General features: G+C 37.9%; 1 protein-coding gene and 1 long non-coding RNA gene across 2 annotated transcripts in view; both read left to right on the forward strand.

Annotated features, from left to right (window-relative positions):
• LOC107532444 (uncharacterized) overlaps positions 1–3,599 on the forward strand; it is a 219,773-nt gene extending 216,174 nt beyond the window's left edge. The window contains exon 8 of the long non-coding RNA XR_015715279.1: positions 2,853–3,599. This is a non-coding gene — a long non-coding RNA (uncharacterized LOC107532444). The remainder of the gene's footprint in view (positions 1–2,852) is intronic.
• Positions 3,600–6,032: 2,433 nt separating this feature from the next.
• SLC36A4 (solute carrier family 36 member 4) overlaps positions 6,033–21,677 on the forward strand; it is a 35,129-nt gene continuing 19,484 nt past the window's right edge. Inside the window, exons 1-7 of the mRNA XM_087821611.1 lie at positions 6,033–6,099; positions 8,424–8,547; positions 9,767–9,857; positions 11,016–11,104; positions 12,625–12,720; positions 14,744–14,828; positions 19,534–19,761. Of these exons, the coding sequence (XP_087677737.1) occupies positions 6,048–6,099; positions 8,424–8,547; positions 9,767–9,857; positions 11,016–11,104; positions 12,625–12,720; positions 14,744–14,828; positions 19,534–19,761 (765 nt within the window). The 5' untranslated portion in view covers positions 6,033–6,047. The remainder of the gene's footprint in view (positions 6,100–8,423; positions 8,548–9,766; positions 9,858–11,015; positions 11,105–12,624; positions 12,721–14,743; positions 14,829–19,533; positions 19,762–21,677) is intronic.

Raw genomic sequence — 21,677 nt, forward strand, 5'->3', positions numbered from 1 at the left:
TAACTTTGCTCTTATCACTTCACCTCCTTTTTAACCCCAACCCCTGCCCCACTGCCTCACGACAGGACAGTGGAGCCTCCATGGACAACTTTTCCAGGATAATTTACAACCCGGCCATCCAGTTTAGGGCAGTGTATCCTCAGTAGGACCCTCCTGGGACCGAACAAGGGGAAGGAAGGTCAGGGGAGGGGTTTGCAGAAAATTCTGTCCCCACTCTAACAACCCTGAAGAAAGGGGGGAGGCTGATGGATGGGCAAAGTGAGTGACATGTGACAGGGACCCTCACTCGCTTCCCACCTACCATCCTGTCCAGCATGCTTTGTTTTTTTTGCTCAGTGGTCTGGATTTTTGGCTCAGTTCAAGGCAACGGCTGCTTCAGTGACTGCTGCCCTCCTCCCTGACATTTCTTGGCCTCTATCAGTGACCATTCCCGACAGAGTTACTGAGGTGGCGATGAAAGCCCCTAGGATTCCAAAGGTGAAGAACTTTCTGGGATGGGGGTGGCATTGGCATTGCTGGAATAAATGTTTCTGGAGACCGTGTGGTTGAATCTTGACTCGACTATTGGATTTTGAGCAAATTGCTTAACATCTTTTCAGTTTCTTAACTTGTAAAATGGAGATAATAGTTGAAGTGTTTTTAGAGAAATAAGTGAGATTGTGCATGTGCATTTATCATAGGATCTCACTAGGACACAGAGAGCATACACACTCATACAAAGTGCTAGTGGAGGGGGTCGGGCAGAGGAGCTACTTCAGTGACATGGGCAGGATCTTAGGAAGAGCAGCAGGGGATGATGCAGTGCCCCAGGCAGGCAGTGGGAGGAGGAGGGTCCCTGCCTCCAGGCCTGGACAGGCACAGGAAGGGGTGTTCACAGGAGCCCAGGGAAGGGCTGCCTGTCAGAAGCCTGGCTTCCACGCAGGAGTACAGCCAGCCTGCAGTGGGGAGGGCACCGGAGGGATGAAGTCCTGACCCGCTTCACCTCTGTGCTGATCTCTCCCACTCCCTCCAGTGGAAGCCAGAGCCCAGGGAAGCCCACTGAAGCACTGTCTGCAGGACAGCCTTCCGGGGCCCAGAGCAAGACCGAAAAGGGGCAGAAGTGGGTCTGCAGGGAAGACATGGAAGTCAACTGGAGAATGGTATCACGCGCAGGGTACCTTCACTGGCACATAGGTAGTGCAGTTGACCCTTGAACAGCATGGTTTTGAACCGCACGGGTCCATTTATTTGCATATTTTTTTCAATAAATAAATTAGAAAAAATTTGGGGTAACTGACAATTTGAAAAAACTTGCAGAACAACCGGATAGCCTAGAAATATATGTATTTTTATTTTTAAAATTTATCTTTATTGTTGAAAGTATTACAGATGTCCCCCTTTTTCCCCTCATTGGCCCCCCTCCACCTTGCTTCCGCCCCCATCCCAGGCCTTCACCGGACTACTGTCTGTGTCCATGGGCTATGCATATATGCATATAAGTTCTTTGGTTAATCTCTTCCCACCCCACCCCCCTTCCCTCTGAAATATGTTAGTCTGTCCCATGCTTATATGTCTCTGGGTCTAGTTTGTTCCCCAGTTTATTTTGTTCATTAGATTCCACATAATAGTGAGAAATATTTTTAAAAATTAAGAAAAAGTTAGGTATGTCATGAATGCATAAAATATAGAGGTTAGTCTATTTTATCATTTACTACCATAAAATATACAGAAATCTATTATAAAAAGGTATACTGTATCAAAACTTACCCACACAAACACAGACCATGCATGGTGCTATCTGCAGATGGGAGAAATGTGAACAAATGTAAAGACACAGTATTAAATCATAACTGCCTGAAATTTACTGCAGTTACTATACTATGGTAATAATTTTGTAGCCACCTCCCATTGCTATTGCAGTGAGCTCAAGTGCTGCGAGTATCCCATTAAAATGCCAAGCGATGCTAATTATCTCCACGTGAGCAGTTGTCTCTCCAATAAATTGTGTTTTGCAGTAAAAAGTGATCTCTCATGGTTCTTGTGTATTTTTCATCCTGTTTACTGCAATACTGTGAACCTTCACTAACACCAGGGGACCCATGCGTAGTGCCACTAGTGACGCTGGAAGTGCCCCTGGGAAGCAGAGAGAAGTCATGACATTACAAGTTGAATTACTTGATGTGTGCTGTAGATTGAGGTCTGCAGCTGTGGTTGTCCGCCATTTCAAGATAAATGAGTCCAGTGGAAGGATTGTTTTGAAAAAAGAAAAAAAAAAAAAATGAAGCTGTCACTGCAGCTATAACAGCAGGTGGGAAAACCTAGCACTTTTTGCAAATACGTTTTTATCTTTATTGAAAGTACAGCTTCTATGTGGGTGCTGGATTGCTATAAGAAAGACATACCTATAGACCCCTAATATGACTCAAAGAAAAGCAAAATCATTATATGATATCTTAAAGCGAGGAAGGTGAAGGATCTAAAGCTGGAGAGTTTAATGCCAGCAAAAGATGGTTTGATAATTTTAGAAAGAGGTTTGGCTTAAAAAATGTCAAGATAGTAGGATGAGCTGCTTCTACTGACAAGAGGCAGCAGATGAGTTTCCACGTGCCATTAGCAAAATCACTGAAAAGAAAGGATATCTGCCTAAACAGGTTTTTTAAATTAAATTTATTGGGGTGGCATTGGTTAATAAAATTAAATAGGTTTCAGGTGTATGATTCTATAACACATCAGCTGTTATTGTGTTGTGTGTTCACCACCCCAAGCCAAGTCTCCTTCCATCACCGTTCATCCCCCCTTTACCTTCTCTTGCCTCCCCCTCTGGTAATCACCATACTTTTTGTGCCTATGAGGGTTGTTTTTTTCCTAAACAGGTTTTTAATGTAGACAAAGGTGTCCTATTCTGGAAAAAAAAATGCCCCAAAGGATATTTCTTAGTAAGGCTCGCCAATGCCATGAAAGACAACCCCGATAGAACATAATGAAAGTCTGGAAGGATTACACCATTGAAGATGCCATCGTTGTTATAGAAAAAGGTAAAGAGCCACCAAGCCTGAAACAGTAAATTCCTGGGGGAGAAAACACTGTCTAGATGTTGTGCATGACCTCACAAGGTTTATGACAGAGCCAATCAAAGAAATCATAGAAGAGATTGTGTATGGAGTGTGTCTTCGTGTGAAAATCTAATAACTGTATTAGACACTTTTGTGTCATCACCATCGCCTAAGTAATCATTGTGAGCAAGACGTGCATGGAAATGCGTAACCTGGCCTTACAGAGACCTAAGGTGAGTGATATTTCATATAAAATTAATAATGTGTTAATTTTCTTACTATTTTATAACTTTGCTTTCAAAGAATTACATTACATTATTGTACAGTATGTCTCTTTCTCTGTCTCTCTCTTAGTTGGAAAAAGTGTGTATCAGCCTCTCATCACAGGTAAGTGGTAATTTTTAAGAAGTAACAATGTTTCTAATACTGTATCATGAATATGACTGCCGTACTGTATGCCATAGAAATTTTATAATGATTTATTCATTAGTGTATAGGCGAGGCTACCATAAAGCAATCATATTGCTGCTTTTTTGTTATCAATGCATGAATCATTATACCTGTAAGTGAATATGAATTTTTTTCACACTATCTTTTCACTTTTGATGTTTAGTGTTAATGATATATGTTAATGATATATGTTAATGTAACATCCACAGTGTTTTATATAAGACAGTACTTATGTAGGTACTGACAGGTGATTCACCTTGTAAGCAGGTGCCATAAACTTAAGCTATCAGCAAATACAGTACGGTAGTGTAAATGTATATCCTCTTCAAGTTTTCTTAGAAACATTTTCTTTCCTCTAGCTTACCTTATTGTACAAATAGAGTATACAGTACATATAATGTACAAAATGTGGGTTGAATCAACTGTTTATGTTATCAGTAAGGCTTCTGGTCAACAGTAGGCTATTAGTAAAGTTGTTCAAGGGTCAACTGTATTTGCTTTCACGTACCTATAAGGCTATATGCAACAACTCTCACCTCCTGCAGGGCATTCTACCAGACCCTGCTGAGACCAAGACACAGACAAAGATACAGCTTCTCTCCTGCAGGAACTCAGTACAGTGTAAGTCTCAGACAGGGAAATAATTATTATACAAGGGGAGAAGTGTTATAACAGAGATATGAACAAAATGCTGTGGTTACAAAGAAGGAAGCAAGTGAGAGATGATCCAGGAAGTTAAAGTGAGGAAAGGAAAGGACGTTACCAGGGTTCAAACAGTTCGATTCTTTATAATGTCTCAGCTCTGATACAGCTTTTCCCTATACCCCTTTCCAGTCTACAAGACCTGGAGCAGAAGTCACAGTAAATATCTTCTCAAGTGGTAACATGAAAACTGTAATTCTCTTCACCTTAGGATCATCTCTATCATTGGTGTATCTCCACATCACTCAGTGAAGGGCCTGAGCACAGCTGCCCCCTCAGCCCAGGCTTCTCCAAAGAAGCCCACGCTTCCATGGCAGCTCAGGTCCTTTTTTCCTTCCACGGGGCCAGATCTGCTCCCCCGATGCTGAGATTGCAGGACAGTGGCTTGATCCCTTTTAACATGCAAAGGATAATATTCCTCTTTCAAGACACTGCCTCCAGCTTTCTCATCACGGTGAGTGGTTTTACGGGCAGTTACCTGTCTGATGCCTGTTTTCTCTCCCACTAACCTCTAACCAGGTGTCTCATCCCACCATGGGTTAGGGGCTATTCCTCCAGTTATCATCCAGGATACAGTTCTTTTTTCTCTTTCTCCCCTACATCTTTATTACATGTCATCTTTGGGGGGTGTGCATGTGTATGTGTATGAGTGGTGGGGTTGACCTAAAGGAAAAGAAAGGGTTCTGGCAAACCATCATCATTCTCTCTAGTGAAACCTACAAGGGACGCAGCAGGAGGAAAGATATACATATTACGTAACTGTGTACCTTTTTAATCTCAGAAGTTTAAATATTTAACACCATCACATGTAGTTACATCAGTGATCCTAGAAATTGAACCCCCCCCAAAAAAGAAACAACCCATAGCTTTTCCAAGAAGACCCCCACTGAAATGGAACCAACAAAAAGAAAAAGTGTTGTCTGGTGACCTGACTTTAAAGAACTATGGAATGAAAAAAATGAAAGCAATGTCAAAAATTAAAATAGTTTTCCTATCTACCAAAAGCACGCTTCATCCACTGGCTCATCAGATATTTATTGGCCCCACCTGTGAGCCCCAGCTCTGGCTGCGGGTAGATTTCCAGCTTTGCTTTCAAGTTTCCTCTCCTTGGACAAGTCACTTAGCTGTGTGCCGGGACTCCCCGTCTGTAGAATGGATGGAGCGCCAGCATCATCTCGCAGGTCTCTCATCGGAATGAAATAAGGCAGTGCATGTAGAGTGCTAAAGCGTGTTTGACGCCGCATCAGCATAATTACTCTTAGCCTTAATTACCTTTCAGCGCTGTGGTGAACGTCAACTATCTTTTTAAGGCTTAGCATTGAAAAATCCTTAAAGTGAAATTTCTTGACCAAGTTAAATTCTACCCGGGTGCCTTCTGTATCTCTAAATGGGGGCACAGGGAGACATACCCGAGCAGTCAGAACTCCAGCAGGGCACATCCCCGCCTACTCTGTGGTCTCCAAGGTGTCCCGCGCGGTGCTAACGCCTTGCAACTAGATGGGCTCCTCAAATTAAAGCTCGAGGTCATCTTTGAAAGCACCCCTCTCCGCCCAGCCCCCGCTGTCTCCGGGACCCTGCCTTCCCGCAGCGCGGCCTCCCCGCGCCCCGCTCCCCCTCCCCCTCGCTCCCCTCCCCCCCGCTCCCCTCCCCCCTCGCTCCCCCTCCCCCCCCGCCCTCCCTGAGAGCTGCCCGCAGGGGGCCCCGGAGCCCCTGCGCGTGGGCGGGGCCGCCCGCCCCACTGCGCATGCTCCCCGCGGGGGCGGGGCTGGGCGTCGGTCCGCTGGGCTCGCGAGGCCTCGGGAGCTGGTGGCGCCGCGGGACAGAGCGCGCCCCGGGCGGCGGCGACCTGGAGACCCCCGAAAGATGGAAGCGGCGGCGCCGGCGGCGGCCGAGGCGGCGGGCCACGAGGAGCTAGGTGGGTGCTGCGCGGGGCGGGGGCGCGGGCGCGGGCGCGGGCCGACGTGGCGCGGGGCGGCGCGCCCGTGGGATGCGCCGAGGCTCCCGGCCTGCGCTCGGCCTTGGCCGGGGCGGCCGCTGCCCACGCGCGTGGCGGGCCGATTCGGGTTCAGGTTGCTAGTCCCTAGACCCGGAGAGAAGCCGCCAAAGGAAAAAAAAAAAGAGAACAGACACCCGTCTGCTTCTCGCGTCAGACACCGTTTCAGGGCGCGGGTTTGAGCTGAAAGCCCAGCGAGGGAAACCCTGCCCGGGACTCCTGGGCCGGCCGCGGCTCGGGAGGTGACTGCCCTCGGGTTACGGGGCGTCGGCGGAGAGAAGACTCGAACCTTTGTGTATGTGAGAAAAGAGGCTTTTATTTGGGCCCATCGGAGGATATTTCCGGAGAGCAGAGTTCCAAGCAGAGGGAATATTTATATAGGCAGGAGGGCAAGGAAAAATACGGCTATAGCAGTTTTGGTTACATGCGTACACTCAAGGATGAACAGTTTTACATCAGGTGGGGAGAATGTACAAATAAGGCAGCGTCGCCAAGCACCTGTGGTTGGGAGTCAGGGGAAGCAATTATTTTTACATTTTATCGAGATAAAGAACTGGCTCTTCGTTCTGTACTTACCTTGTTAGTAAGTGTAGGTGGCCACCCCCGCGGAAGGCGTTGATGAGGCCTTGACTGTTGGCTTGGTCACTGATCAGGTTGGAGCAGCGGCGTGCGGCACCCTTTCCTTTCCCGGTGTGCTGCCGGGGTGTGGTGCGCTGTGTACACATCTGAGACAGCCAGGGAATGTGAGATCGTTGTGGTTTCCAGCTGTCAAAAGGAAAACAAAAGTAAGGATCGGGGTAGTAATATTATTGTGTGTGTTCCCCTCCCCACATGCATTATATTTAGGAATATTTTTAATTTGATGCTAAATTTAAAAAAGCTGAGCTTTAAAGAAGTACTTTATTACAGTAACTAATTGGTTGGCATTTCTGTAATAATGTGCGGGGCACTTCAATTTGATTTTAAGTCATAATAATGGTAGAAGTAAACTCAGCATTTTATTAAAAGTTTACTGTGGATCACATAGTGGGCTAAGTAAGTACTTTACACAAGCATTGTCTCCTTCAGTCCTCACAGCAGTGGGGTGAGGTAGGTGCTACTGTTATTCTCATTTTATAGATACAATAATTTAAGCTCATTAATGACAGAACCCAGATATGAACCCAGGTTTATCTGTTTTCTTATTTCTTTTTGTTGAATTTTTTGGGATGACACTGGTTAACAAAATTATGTAGGTCTCAGGTGCATAATTCTGCATTATCTGTTTTAAATTCATTAATAACCCATCTGGGTGAGGATGTGGGGAAATGTGCGTTCTCATGCATTGCTGGTAAGAGTGGTATAATGTATTTATCCTTAAAAATGCACATATCCTTTGATCCAGCAATTATACTTCTAGAAATATTTCCCAAGGAAATAAGTCATGTAAAAAATACTTATGCTGAGATGTTCATTATTTATAATAGAGAAAAGCTGGTAACTATCTAAATGTTCAACTGAAGAAAACTGTTTAGGTAAATTGTGGTATGGTCATATAGCCATGTACTGAATAGCCATTAAAAGTAATATGGGAAGATATTCAACATGTATATTTTTGTTAACTGAAAAAAGGGATCCAGATTATTTTGATTTTTAAAAAAATTTATGTCTGTTTATTCACACATTTATTGAGGTGCTCCTATGTGCTAGGCACTGTTTTAAGCACGTGGAATACATTCATGAACAAAACAGATCAAGATTCCTGCTCTCATGGAGTTTACATTCTAGTAAGAGGAATTTGAAAATAATCAGTTAATCATATAGTATGTTAAGTGAGAAGTGCTATGGGAAAAATAAAAAACAGAATAAAAGAAATAAAGAATGAGGGTGGGAGCTGGGTAGTTTATAGTACAGTTGAACCTCTTTTCTCTGCTGTCTCCCATCTGGAACAATTTGGTTCTCGACCAAGTTGTTCACAGAAAAACCATCTCAGTTGTTGAACCAAAGTTTGATACCACAGCATGACAAAAATCATCTCTCAGGCAACAAACAAAGGGGAGGATACTTTTTTTGCTGGGGAAATTAATGATTAGCACAATTTTAAAACATAAAGAGGCCATCTGGTTACATTCCCCAAATCCAGAAAAATAAAGATATTTAAAAAGCAAAAAAAAAAAAGGTGCTAATGTTGCTAAGGGTGTGAAAGAAACCATGGTTACAGGTAATTGAAGATGTAGAAAAAGTGCTTTTCATTTTTATTTTTAAAGATATGGATGTGATGAGGCCCTTAATAAATGAGCAGAATTTTGATGGGACATCAGATGAGGAACATGAGCAAGAGCTCCTACCTGTTCAGAAGCATTACCAGCTTGATGGCCAAGAGGGCATTTCGTAAGTGTTATGGTGTATATGTCTCCTTTTGTTTTCATTCAGTATATATTTCATAATCACCTTCTGTTAGCAAGGGACTTTACTAGGTACTATGGAAGACAGAAAGATGAATAAGACATAGTCCTTACCCTCAAGGTATTTATAGTCTATTTGGAAAAGAAGAAATACATCAAGCTACAGAGCAGTGTACAGGTATTACTACAGTGGTGATACATATCAAATGCTGTGGATCTTGAAGGGAAATCTGATTGAGAGGAGTAGAAATTTTAAGAGAAATTGATTCTGAAATGGTTAGGAGTTGGACTGTGGGAGGTAGGTAGTAAACCCTTCTTTATGCAGTAGAACTATTTTAAACCTTTTATACTTTATCATCATTAATAGATTTGAGTAAGTTCTGGTTCTAATAGTAATTTAACAATTAAGGAAAGTAAACAATTCTTTTAATTGATAAAAGAATAGTATAAACTAAAAGATTTTAAGTGAGCATTTTTATTTCATAAGTTTAAAATTTGTGCTATTCATCCTAGTTTATTTTTTTCTTGGTCAAGAAACCTCCTTTAAATGCTTCTGGGAAACTTTTCTTAGGTGAAATCCCTTAGGGAGTTCATAAAGTCTGAAAGTTAATCAGTATTTATCTTACCTGATGATACACATTGTTTTAAAACGGTGTATTTTTTAATTAACTTCCTCTTACGTTAATCATAGATCATTGATCAAAAATGTTTAGTACTATGATTACATAGACAGTGTCAATAAACTGCTCTGTCTTACCAGCCTACCTGTAATCTTCGACATTGTTCTGAATATTATAGCAGCGAAGAATCTTATGAGAAAATTACATTTTCTTTATTACTTTAATATGTACAAAAATACTTTTACTTGACTATCTTAATCTCTATAATAACCCTATGTATTTTACTTTTACTTTTATTTTTTATTTATTTTTCTGGTCAAGTTCTTGGGTAGTATTGAGAACCTTTTTTTGTAGAATAAGTTAAAAACCACCATTAAAAAATTCAATTGGTTGTATTTTACTTTTAAGTGGCAGAGATAGAATTTGAACCAAATATGACTTCTGGCCCATTTAACTTCTAGTTGAATGGAAATGTTGATTCTTTGCCTAGATTAATTTTCAGTTACCTTCTAGTGCTAAAACCATAATCATGTGATTGTAATAGCTTTTTTCTAAAATGTTTAAATCTTACAACTTCCTTTTCAGATTTGTGCAGACTCTCATGCATCTTCTTAAAGGAAATATTGGAACTGGCCTTTTAGGACTTCCATTGGCAATAAAAAATGCAGGCATAGTGGTAAGACTTATCATTGTACTTTCTAGTTAAGATATAGCTATCAGTCTTAATTTACAGCAAAAATTACCACAAATTAACAAGTAGCTCCGTCAACTAAAAGATGGTCAGGCGCAATTAATAATCACTTAGTCATTGTATTGATAAAGTTATGTCAACTATGATAGTATCTAACAAAAAATTACAATTAATTACTCTCTTAATTTCTACCTAATTACTAATATATATTATTTGACAGAAAGATCCTAAAATAGTATTTTATTTTTCCAGGTATGTTTATATCTTATTCTTCTTGCATTTTCAGGGATTTAAGCCATGTACTCCTATCAACAAATATATATATATATATATATATATATATATATATATATAGCAGATAATTTGTACAGTATTAGCAAAACTTTATAGGTTTTTAGAGTTAGATTAAAATGTACAGTTTTCAGGTTTCAAGAACAATAGTTAAGAAAAGGAATAACAGTATATTTTGAAAATATTTAAAGTGTTGTTATAACCAATTGTAATTACAGAGAATCTAGACGGGAGAATTCACTTATGAAGTAATAAAATTATGTTTAACCCTTTTTTAAATGACCAGTTTTCTAAAAAACAGTTTTAATTATCATCTTTCTCTGCATTTGACTTAGTTCACCCTAATTTAGAGAAACTTAAATATTATTATAAAGTAAACTTTAGCAATATTTTGTCTGTTTCTCAGTAATCCAGGGATAATTTTAATTTTAGTAATAAATACTTGAATTTTGTTTTGTATCACTTTTTCAAATAATTATTTTATAGGCATAGTTCCTCACACATAGTAAATGCTCAACAAGCAAGCAATAGAGGAAGTAGATTGCCCAATCCCAAATTGATATTGTGCTTTTTTAGTCATTTAGATGATTCATAGTTGCATATAATTATTTTGGTGGGACACTGCTATACTCTGTATCCATAGGTTTAGAATCATGTGGTTGTCTTAAGTATTACTGCAGTTCTTTCTGTATCCAATTTATTAGTTTTTCTGTATGCAAATAATTATTCAGTCATTTTGTACGACAAATATTTATTCACTGCAAATGAATAGTTCATTGTCTTATTGCTTATGAGGCAACTTAATTTTTGTTAAACTTAAATATTTAAACCTTATAATTTTTTCTCCTACAGCTTGGACCAATCAGCCTTGTGTTTATAGGAATTATTTCTGTTCACTGTATGCACATTTTGGTGCGTTGCAGTCACTTTCTCTGTCAGAGGTAAATATGGATTCGTTAAGTCTTATTTTGAAGCTGTGTATTTACAGTGTTAGTCTTATATTTCTACTCTGCTTTGGAACTAGCAGTTGTATTTCCTGTAATCTGTTATATCGACAAGTTTAAGAGGATGAATTTGCAAAATGGTAGCATTTCATATGTTTGAAAGCTGGTCAGAATATATTTACTTCTTTTGAAACACAGCCTTATTGGCCCTCACTGGGTAACTCAGTTGCTTTGAGTGTTGTCCCGATACGCCAAGGTTGCAGGTTTGACCTCTGGTCAGGACATATACAAGAAGCAACCAATGAATGCATAAATAAGTGGAAGAACAAATCAGCGTTTCTCTTTTTCTCTCTCTCTCTAAAAAAATAAAACTAAAAATTCTAATAAAAAATTGCCCTTTTAGTGGTAGAATGGTTTCTTTCATAACGTAAATGGAAAAAAACACACAGGAAAGATACTGTAGAAAGCAGGAAATGGAGGAAGCAGTACTGCTTTTCGTTATAGTGTAATGGTCTTCAGTTTGTTAGTAATTCACTTCGGGGTATAATGACTTTGGTGCTCTTTACTGATATGTGGAGTGGTAGATAGTTCATAAAAATAATGTTCTTTTTTCTTTATCTTTGTATCATGAAATGCTTCTATTGGACAATGGATCAACTTTTTTTTTTAAATCCTCATCTGAGGATTTTATTTTTCCCATTGATTTTTAGATAGAGTGGAAGGGGGGGAGGGAGAGAGAGACAGAGAGAGAGAGACACATCAATGTAAAGAGACACATTGATAGGTTGCCTCCAGTGCATGCCCTGCCTGGGCTGTGGATTGAACCTTCAACCCAAGTATGAGCCCTTGACTGAGAATCAAACCCTAGAGACCCTTTGGTTCATGGGCCAACGCTCTGACCAATGAGCCACGCCAGCCAGGGCTGGACCAACTTTTAAAAAATAAATATTGTGTATTCTAGTAAACTAATATTCTAATCTTAACTATTGTTGTTTTAAATGTTCTTAAAACTTTGGGCAAGTAATTTATGACCTTTAAATAATAATGTATACTTGAAAGAAAAGTGGGAGAGAGGACTTGGGGAAGGTAATACCTACCTCATGGGTCTGTTTTGAGTATTAAATACAGTATGTGGAAATATAGTGTAAAGCCCTGTACAGCTGTATTAAGCAATGCTATTCTAAGAATGGAATAATTGAGGCATGAACAGTATAGTTGATGTTTTTAGGTAATTGAAATATTTAAATCCGTGAAGCACAACTATTATATGAATTCTACAAATATATGAACTTTAACAGTAGATAAAACTAATATATTGGTAATAAGGACAGATATGAAATTTTTTAACTTCATGAGACATACTTTAGGAGCATGCAGATCTTGATATTTCAAAAACTCCTCTGTCAGGGCATAGCCCTGTAGTCATTAATTCCCATTTATTTGATGTTCTTTTCAGGGAAAGGATTTATAAACCAACTTAATTTTTTTTCATATACATGTATGTCATTAAATTACAGGTTTAAAAAGTCAACATTAGGCTATAGTGACACTGTGAGTTTTGCTATGGAAGTAAGTCCTTGGAGTTGTCTTCAGAAGCAAGCAGCATGGGGACGGTAAGTACTTGCTGTGTTAATGTCTGGTTATTGAAATTGCATTAATTTTTAAGTGTTTTTTAATATGACAAGATACATGAATAGAAGTATAAGTTGAGGGAATAAACATAATCTTTAGAGTTAGACTTGGGATCAGATCTCAATTACTGTTTTTCAATTTTATGACCTGAGTCAAATCATCATTTTGTTTTAGTTATTTCACTATCAAATGAGTTTATAATAATACTTGTTTCATAGGCTTACTACAGGAGTTTAAATAAAATGATATTTATAAAGCACCTGGCTAACCTATGATATAATTGTGTTCAATAACTTTTTAAGTAAAGGAAAAAGCAAGAAAAAAGTTGCAATCTCATTATTTCAGATAAAATCATGCTGTTTAGCTACGTGTTTATAAGACATCTGGAGTATGTATTTTAGCATACTCTTATCTTTATCTTATTGTTTAAATGTAACTATACCACTGGTGGGCATGGCTAATCAAAGTCAGATGAATACAGGCCTGGAAAAATAAGCATAAGTGATAAACAAAATGCTGAGTGTGGTACAAATGATATGTGCAGTGAAAATTAAAAAGAACAGTGTTAATAGAGTAGTTTATGGTTAAGTATGGCTTTTCTAGGGATTTTCTGGAGTTTAGATCTATTTATGAGCTGCTTGGAGTTCTTGATATTCTGAGTAGGAAAAGAAAGAAAATAGTCTCTTGCCCTAGGGATTTGCCCCCAGAACTGTATCTTCTTCCTCCCACTCCAGTCAGATGCAACTTGGTCTGTTTTTTTCTATCAAGAATGGCTTTCACATAGAAGTGTCTGGCTGGAATGATTATTGATGGGATACTAAAGTCAAAGGTGAATGAAGAGGTCTTGAGGGAATACTTAAATGTAATTCATCAGAGAGAAGAAACTTGAATTCATTTCAGGGTACCAAGATTACTTACAAATGAGATCCCTGAAGAACCATGGAGAACTGTAGAGATATGACAAGAATGAAGATATAGGTGCATGCTCTTCTAGTTTCAAATGGCAGGAGGAGGCTCTGTAGATTTGTAGACCAGATCATTTGACAGCTTGACAAGAGACTGTAATATAGTAGATGCATGCTGGTGTAGTCACTTATTGTTCCCAGAACAAAATTGAGAAGTATTGCCCAGCTGAGTGGCTGAGTTGGTTGGTTGTCATCCTGTACACCAAAAAGGTTGTGGGTTTAATTCCTGTCAGGGCACATAGCTAGGTTGCAGTTTGATCCCCAGTTGGGGCACGTACAGGGGGCAACTGATTGATGTTTCTCTCGTACATCAGTGTTTCTCTCTCTCCCCCTTCATCTTTCTCTCTCAAATCAATAAAAATATCCTCAGGTGAGAATTTAAAAAAAATTGAGAAGTATGGGCTATATATTAACATGTAGTAAATTTGTGACTTGATTAACCACCATACCCAAATAATGCTAACTTGGTGATATCCCTTTCCCTCCCCCATACACTATTTTATGTAGCTGGAATTTTCTAGAGTATCTCATTAGAAAATAAAGACAGAGCTAAGATATTGAAGACTTCTCCGATGGTATGATTTAGGGCCATGCCCCAGTGCTCTCCCATTCCATATTCTTATTAGTGATTTGGTAGTAGAGAGTATGCTCATCATACTCGCAAATGACATGAAGCTGGGAAATATATTGGACTGATCTGAAAAATATCTTGAGAAGTAAGAGAGATGGGCTTAATCTAAAAGAAGAAATGTTTTCATTAATTCATTTTTTAAGCAGATGCTCATAAACTGTTGAATTTCAGAAACAAGTGATGGGAGTTTTGGCCTTTTAACTTAATAGAACATTCTTTTGTTCAATAATAATTGTAGTGACATACTGATCATAAATGTATGATTTTTGTAGAAAATAAATATTATAAGGAAGTGAAAAGAATATACACTATTATAAAATGTTTTGAAGTAGTTAAAAAGAGAAAATATGTATATATTGATATTTCATCAGCTCTCATTGATACTCATTTGTGGGTATCTCTTTTCAGGAGTGTGGTTGACTTTTTTCTGGTAATAACACAGCTGGGATTCTGTAGTGTTTATATTGTCTTCTTAGCTGAAAATGTGAAACAAGTAAGTATTTTTGTCCACTTATTGAAATTTCTTCAATGCAGTAGTTATAGCATCATATTTCCTCTGAGTAACCCATGGTTGAATATGCAAATGTCTTTCTTTCATTAATCATATTTCTTTGTAGATTTTCCTTTAGTTGTCCTTTTTGCAAGTTGGATATTGGCTATTGTTGATCTTATGTTTCTTGTCATATCAATAATACTTGTTCTTTCAGATCAGAACAGGACATAATTTATTGATACTTAGCTACTTGAGATTTAGATATACAAATGTTTGGGAGCATATTCTTTACATTGATGTTTTATAAAGACATATATAAGGCTTTAGCCAGTAACCTAAAAAGTGAAGTACAAAAGTGGACATTACTAAAATCCAGTAATTATTCCTATTGTCTAAAAAAATACTATGCCCAGGAATGTACAGTGTTCTGTAATTCTCTCCATATGTAAATGTTTGCTTTAAGAGGAAGTGATGTACAGTCTTAGTAGAGACTCTCAATTTGAACAAATATGCAAAGCACTGAAATAAAAAAGCTCCCCTATCAAAACAATGCCAGAGCACATTTCTTTATGTGCTTTAACTGGTAGTTTGCTTTTTTTATTCCTACATTCCCCCTGCTCTTTAATTAATAACATTTATTAATTACCTACATGTGCATGGTGCAGTAGTAGGCATTATACATAGTAATATATAGTACTTGTAGGTATTTTAATGCAAAAATATGTTTTCTAAAGAACCCATATATATACATATAAGTATATCTGACTCACTTTACTAAGTATAAAGAATGCTTCATTTTATATTTAGACTAAGAATTGACAAACTTTTTTTGCAAATGGCTAGATAATAAGTATTTTCAGTGCTGCAGGCTATATGGTCTCTGTCTGAACTCAGCCATAGACAACAGTACATAAACAAATAGATATGGCTGTATTCCAGTAAAACTGTATTTGCAAAAATAGGCCAGATTTGGTCTGTGGGCCATAGTTTGCTAAAGCCATTAGCTTAGGTTTCTAATGTTGGAAAGGCTTATTGAGTCAAACCCCCTTATATAAATAAGAGAGTTGATGCTCTCATTAGCATTACTCATTATGGATAGTGTGCTTTTAATTTTGCAAGTATTTAATTCCACAAGTTGCATATTCCTAGACTACTAACTCAGTTGAGAGGCTATTTATTGTCAAGCACTGGTAAAACATATCGTCTTACCAGTCATTTACGTAGAACACAATGGAAATGATGCCTTTCTAGGATTGTGCAACATGGTAGTGTACTCTGTCTTTGTTATTATCTCCTAAGAGAGCAACCAACAAGCTTGATTTGAATTTATGAATAATGCTAATAATGCTGTACAGTCTTATATTTATAAGCTATGACATATATCATTTAATCTTTACAACTACTCTGTGATGTAAGTACTATGCTCATTTTATGAATGAGGAAACTGAGTCTTGCTCTGCATGAGCAGTGTGCCCTAAGTCGTGTGAACTAGGCTGATATCTAGGTCTCTGGCACAGCTGCCACCTAGTATATTAATAGCTCATCACTGGACAGAACATTGTCTGATTTTAGTTTGTGTGTGTGTGTGTGTGAGACAAAGAATATATAAAGCACATAAAATATATGTCTGTAAGCTTAGGATTTGTGACTTTCTCCTCTAAAATATTATCAGTTGCTTTCCAAGTTAAATAGAAGAATTTAACTCATTTGCTAGAATACCAGGTAGAAAAGTGACTCTGTGGGAGATAAGAATGCCTGTTGTAGATAGAAAGATGAAAGCCCTTTTGAGGCATAAAGAGCAACATGGAAAAAGACACTCATTGAGACTTGGGAGAAGGTGAAAGGAATGATGAACATGTCACCTCGGCAGAGCAGAGAGATGGTCACTGAAACAGCATTATCGGAGATTTTCACTCTCTCTACAGAGGCGCTCTCTTACATTTGATAGCAGTCTCCAGTGATAGACACATGGGTTGATTAAACCTTACCAATTACTGCTACTGTTATAGTTAAAAACTAATATTATTACCACCTTAATCTGCATAAAATTGAAGGTGTAGTATTTCATTAAATTAAAGAACTAAGGGTTTAGTTGCTGTACAGATGTGTGAACCTCCTGCTCTGTAGCTGCCATATGGCTTTTTTGGTCTCATTAAGCCACTGTGGACAACTGGAGGGTGAAAAAACCATAGTGCTTTCCATGATTTAGTTCATTGTGGTTATAGTGCTTCTCTGTTCTTACTCTAGAAAATTTCCGGTAGATAAAATAGTATATTGGGCATGAAGAGTGGAGAAGAGATTCTACATTAAGAAAAAAAAAATGTTGTGATACCAAAGACTTGTATAGACTTTAGAGTCAGAAGATCTGAATTCAAATCCCAGCTCTCTCAGTTTTACCTCACACATTGGGCAAGACCCCCTTATCCCTGCTCAAGCCTCAGTCTCCTCATTTGTAAAATGGGAATAGTGACAAAAGCTCCCCTTGTTCCTTATAGACTTACTGTGAGGCTCAGCTGACAAAAGGTTTGTGAAAGCCTTTGTAAAGTGTAAAGCAGCCTACAAATTAGGGTATTATGGCTTGGATTTTGATTTTAGCTTTGCTGAGAAATGTAATCTGCCTTTGGAATTTTAACCATTAAATTACTGAATAATTGAAAAATAAGTAGTGGTTTTTAGTCAATTTGAGCTCTAAATGGAAACAACTGAATTTAGTAATTTTATTTTATAATATTTATTTCAGTGTTTTGCATTTTGGTAAACATGTGAGATCATAGGAAGTCCTATTAGATAGCCAATCTCTGTCTCTAGAGGGCACCAAAGGACTCAAATGTTTACCTGAATCTTGCTCTGGGTATGTATGTACATTTTTATTTTATTTTTTAATCCTGAAAATTTTTATAACCATTGTTCTGCCAAAGAATACTAAATTATGAGATATTTGTGATAGAATTAATTTCAGATTCCCAAGCACCTAATATTTCAAATAGCCCTTTTAAAAACTGGTTATATAACTGCTTTTCTCTTGCTAGCTATCCTTGTTAGAGCTTAACTTCGATCATTATCTAATCTCATTATTGGAGTTACTTCTTTGATGCAGAAGTATTTGCTTCAAATAATTTGGTTACTGAGAAAACTGAGTCAACAAATAAAATACCTTCTTCAGAGCCAAGTAATGTGAATTACCAATTTAGCTTCTATTTCAACTTATAGAAAATAAAATATAAAGTTTTGATGGCCACTTACAAGCTTATTGTGAGCTATACATTTTTTAATGGTGCATGTTGTAACCTGAGAGTCTTTTAGTCTGAGTAATAAATTGCCTGCATAACTTGAAACTAGTAGATATATTCCCTGCAGTTAAAGATGATGTATACATTTTTAGTGACACTAAATATTGTTTATTGTGGATTATAAGTGTAAAATTAAAGGAAACACTTGAATTGTTAATCACATGAGAATTTTGTTCTAAATTTTGGATTTGTTGGCCTGCTAATACTATATTTAGAGAGAGATGTTGGAGTGGAGGCCAGGTTGCTACTTGGGCAGGGTTGCAGTATTTTGGTCAGGTTAACATGTAGCTGTTACAAGCTAGATTCTGGAATCTCAAGCCTAGGTTTGAATTCTAGAACCACCACTTACTGACTTGATATTATGTAAGAGTTTTTTTTGTTTTTTTTTTACCTTCCATAGACCTGTTTCTTCAACTATAAATTAAGATTAATACTGCCACCTACCTCAGAGTTATTTTGAGGATTAAATGAGATGTTCTATAGATACATAGAAAGTACTTAAAAAATACTTGCTATTATTATTATAGGGTCTAGTTCTGAAGAATTCATGTATTCAGAGACTTGATAATGTCATTATGTCCAAAGAAGGGTACTGTGATAGAGGCAAATAGATTTTCACTGTTATTTAAATTATGGTATGATCTGCCTCTGCTGTGAGTTTTTAAGATTGTTTTTAAAGTTCTCTATCATTTCATTTCTATTTTAGTGAGTTAGGTTATGTGGTTAATTGAATCAGACAATTTTTAATACATGGATCCTGTAAATCATTGGTTTATAAAAGTGGCTGAATAAATTTTAAGGTAAATTTGATTTATCTTAAAGAAGTTTTTTGCTCTAGCAAAAATTTATCTACTGTTGAGCATATGGCCATGCATGAATTTAGTAGATTGTTAATAAATATTTATTGATATGATGATAATGTATAAACAATTGATTTATACAACAGTTTTAAAGAATTTTATTTGGACTACTGTACATTTCTAAGAGGTACCTAGAGCTTTCTACTATGAAGAAAATAAGCTGAAGTAGTATCTTAATGGCCGTTCTAGGCAAGTATGCATCTTTTGACTATTTCAGAAACAGATTGAGCCTCTGTTGGGATCATGAAGCATCATAGTTAGTCACAAAGCTTCAGAATAAATTAGTAAATCTACTCTCATAATTTCATAGTGACCTTTCTGCTCACAGTATGGTAAAAGAAGTTATTTTGCAAAGAAGAGTATCCTATTTTAATTATCCTTAAATTTGATGTGTATATTTCTAGGAAGCTAGAGTATCTTGAAACAGTATAAGTATTGTGAAGGAATTTATCATTGAGTGTATAGATCATAAATTTCTTTATATTTCCCTTTTATGATTATAAGTTGATGGAAGTTTCCCCCCCTCTTTCTTATTCTCTTGATAATCCTATGTAGGTTCATGAGGGATTCCTGGAGAGTAAAGTGTTTGTTTTGAATAGTACCAATTCATCAAATCCTTGTGAGAGAAGAAGTATTGACCTAAGGATATATATGCTTTGCTTTCTTCCATTTATAATTCTCCTGGTCTTCATTCGTGAGCTAAAGAATCTGTTTCTGCTCTCATTCCTTGCCAACATTTCCATGGCTGTCAGTCTTGTGATAATTTATCAATATGTTGTTAAGGTAAGTATAACAAATTTTTACTGTCATGTTTCTTAAGGAAATTCTTTGTTTACTTTGGAGGTAAAAGTAATGATGTTTGAAGACCCCTACTTCACATGTCTCACACAGGAGATAATCAGTGAACTTTGCCTTCCTTTTGGAGGGTACTGCTTGTTGGAAAAGTATTCGACCTAGAGGTTTGCAGTTCAAGTTTGTGGTCAGGTCTGGTATTGCATCTTGGTAACCGCTCTGGGCTTTCGGCATTGCTTCAGAAGATAGTACTGCCTCCTCTGGTAGAGTTGGTGTGCAATTTAGGGTCATGCCTTGGTTCATTGCCTAACACGAAACAAAGAACTTATGAGTGTTTCGTTTAATTCCTTTAAGACTTGAACCAGTCACAAGAGATGGGAGTGTATGTGTAATTTTACAGTTTCCTTTCACTTCCTAACCTTTCTTTGCTGCCACCACTTTGGTCCACACACTGTATACATAGTCTGTAACCTTTTTATTGGAAGTATGCAATAACCTCAACTGATTTCATTGTTCATACTCAGGGTTAACGCCTTTCCTTAAAAGAATCTATTCATGGGATTCAGGGGATCTGCAAATCTCTTAAAATTATTTGTAAGATTTAGTGTTTCTATGTGGTACTCAGCGCTTTCCTGCTGAGTACCAGTACAGCTTTCATCTCAGATGGGCCAATGACTCAAGAAAGGGGGGACTCCCTAGTCTATTCTGTCTCCATGATCCAAACCATCTTATGTATTGCCGCCAAAGTAATTATTCTGAAATCTCCAATAAAAATTCATTGCAGACTCTATGATGGATGTATGTTTCATTTCCCCTGCCCCCGAATTCCAACACCTGTAGACTTTCTTATACCATGTAAGAGTGGAAGGGGACAGGCAGGAATGTCTCAAGGCTTTCTGGAGTTCATGATCTCTTAGCTGAACAAGTAAGACTTAGTGGTGCAGAAAAGGAGCTTCCTTAAGTAGAAGGAGCAGTATGAGCCTTGAGTAACAGTTTAGTGTTATCAAATAATCTAAACACTTTAATACCCTTTTTATTCTGACCCTGCCTTATGTTTTTAGTCATTAATCACACAATTCTACCTAAGTTCTAGACCTCTCGATTTCCCAAATTATATGTGTGCTTTCACGCTTCAGTTTCTTAGTTCATCTTCTTTCCTTGGCCTTGAATTCCACTTTCAATCAGATAAGGCAGAGAACACAGGATGATGAGGAGAGTAGGGACCAGACTTGGGGTAGCTGGAAGAAGTGGCCATTTGGAGCCAGAGACCTTGAACGAGATGTGTAGTTTGTGAGTTTCCAGATAGTGAGAGTTGGAACAAGGCCATGAGTCAGGACCAGGTAATTGAAGCCAGAGTCAAGGCATATGTATAAGTAATAAAGTTCATGTCAACTGTCTGGTCAGAGACTAACACACTGAAAATGGGGATACCTGTCCTAGGGAGCAGCACAGAGCTATGAACCAGTTATTTCAGAGGGTGAATGCAATGAAGTGGAGAATGAATTTTGTTGAACACCATGTGCAGTGGTTGATAACTGATTAAATCACTCAGTCCTTGAGTATGCTTATATGTTTCCTGTTGTGGCAGGAGCCATACCCAGTGTGAACAGCCTGGGACTTGCAGGTGGAAACAGGTAATAAGGAGCATTTAGCTCAGATGGAATGTGTGGGCATGAGGGAAACAACTTCTTTTGGCAGTGAAATCCTAACAGCTTGGCAACATTTAACATAGAATGCTTAAAGTGTTTATAACACAGGGTGGGGCAAAAGTAGGTTTACAGTTATTCATGTGAAAAATAATACAATAATTAACAAAAATGATAGAATAATTTCTATTTTGGGTACTCGCAACTGTAAACCTACTTTTGCCTTACACTGTACTTGCTGTGAAGTTCGGAAGTGTGTGA

Source organism: Miniopterus natalensis, chromosome 11, assembly GCF_054644295.1.
Source record: "Miniopterus natalensis isolate mMinNat1 chromosome 11, mMinNat1.hap1, whole genome shotgun sequence".
Classification (NCBI taxonomy): domain Eukaryota; kingdom Metazoa; phylum Chordata; class Mammalia; order Chiroptera; family Miniopteridae; genus Miniopterus; species Miniopterus natalensis.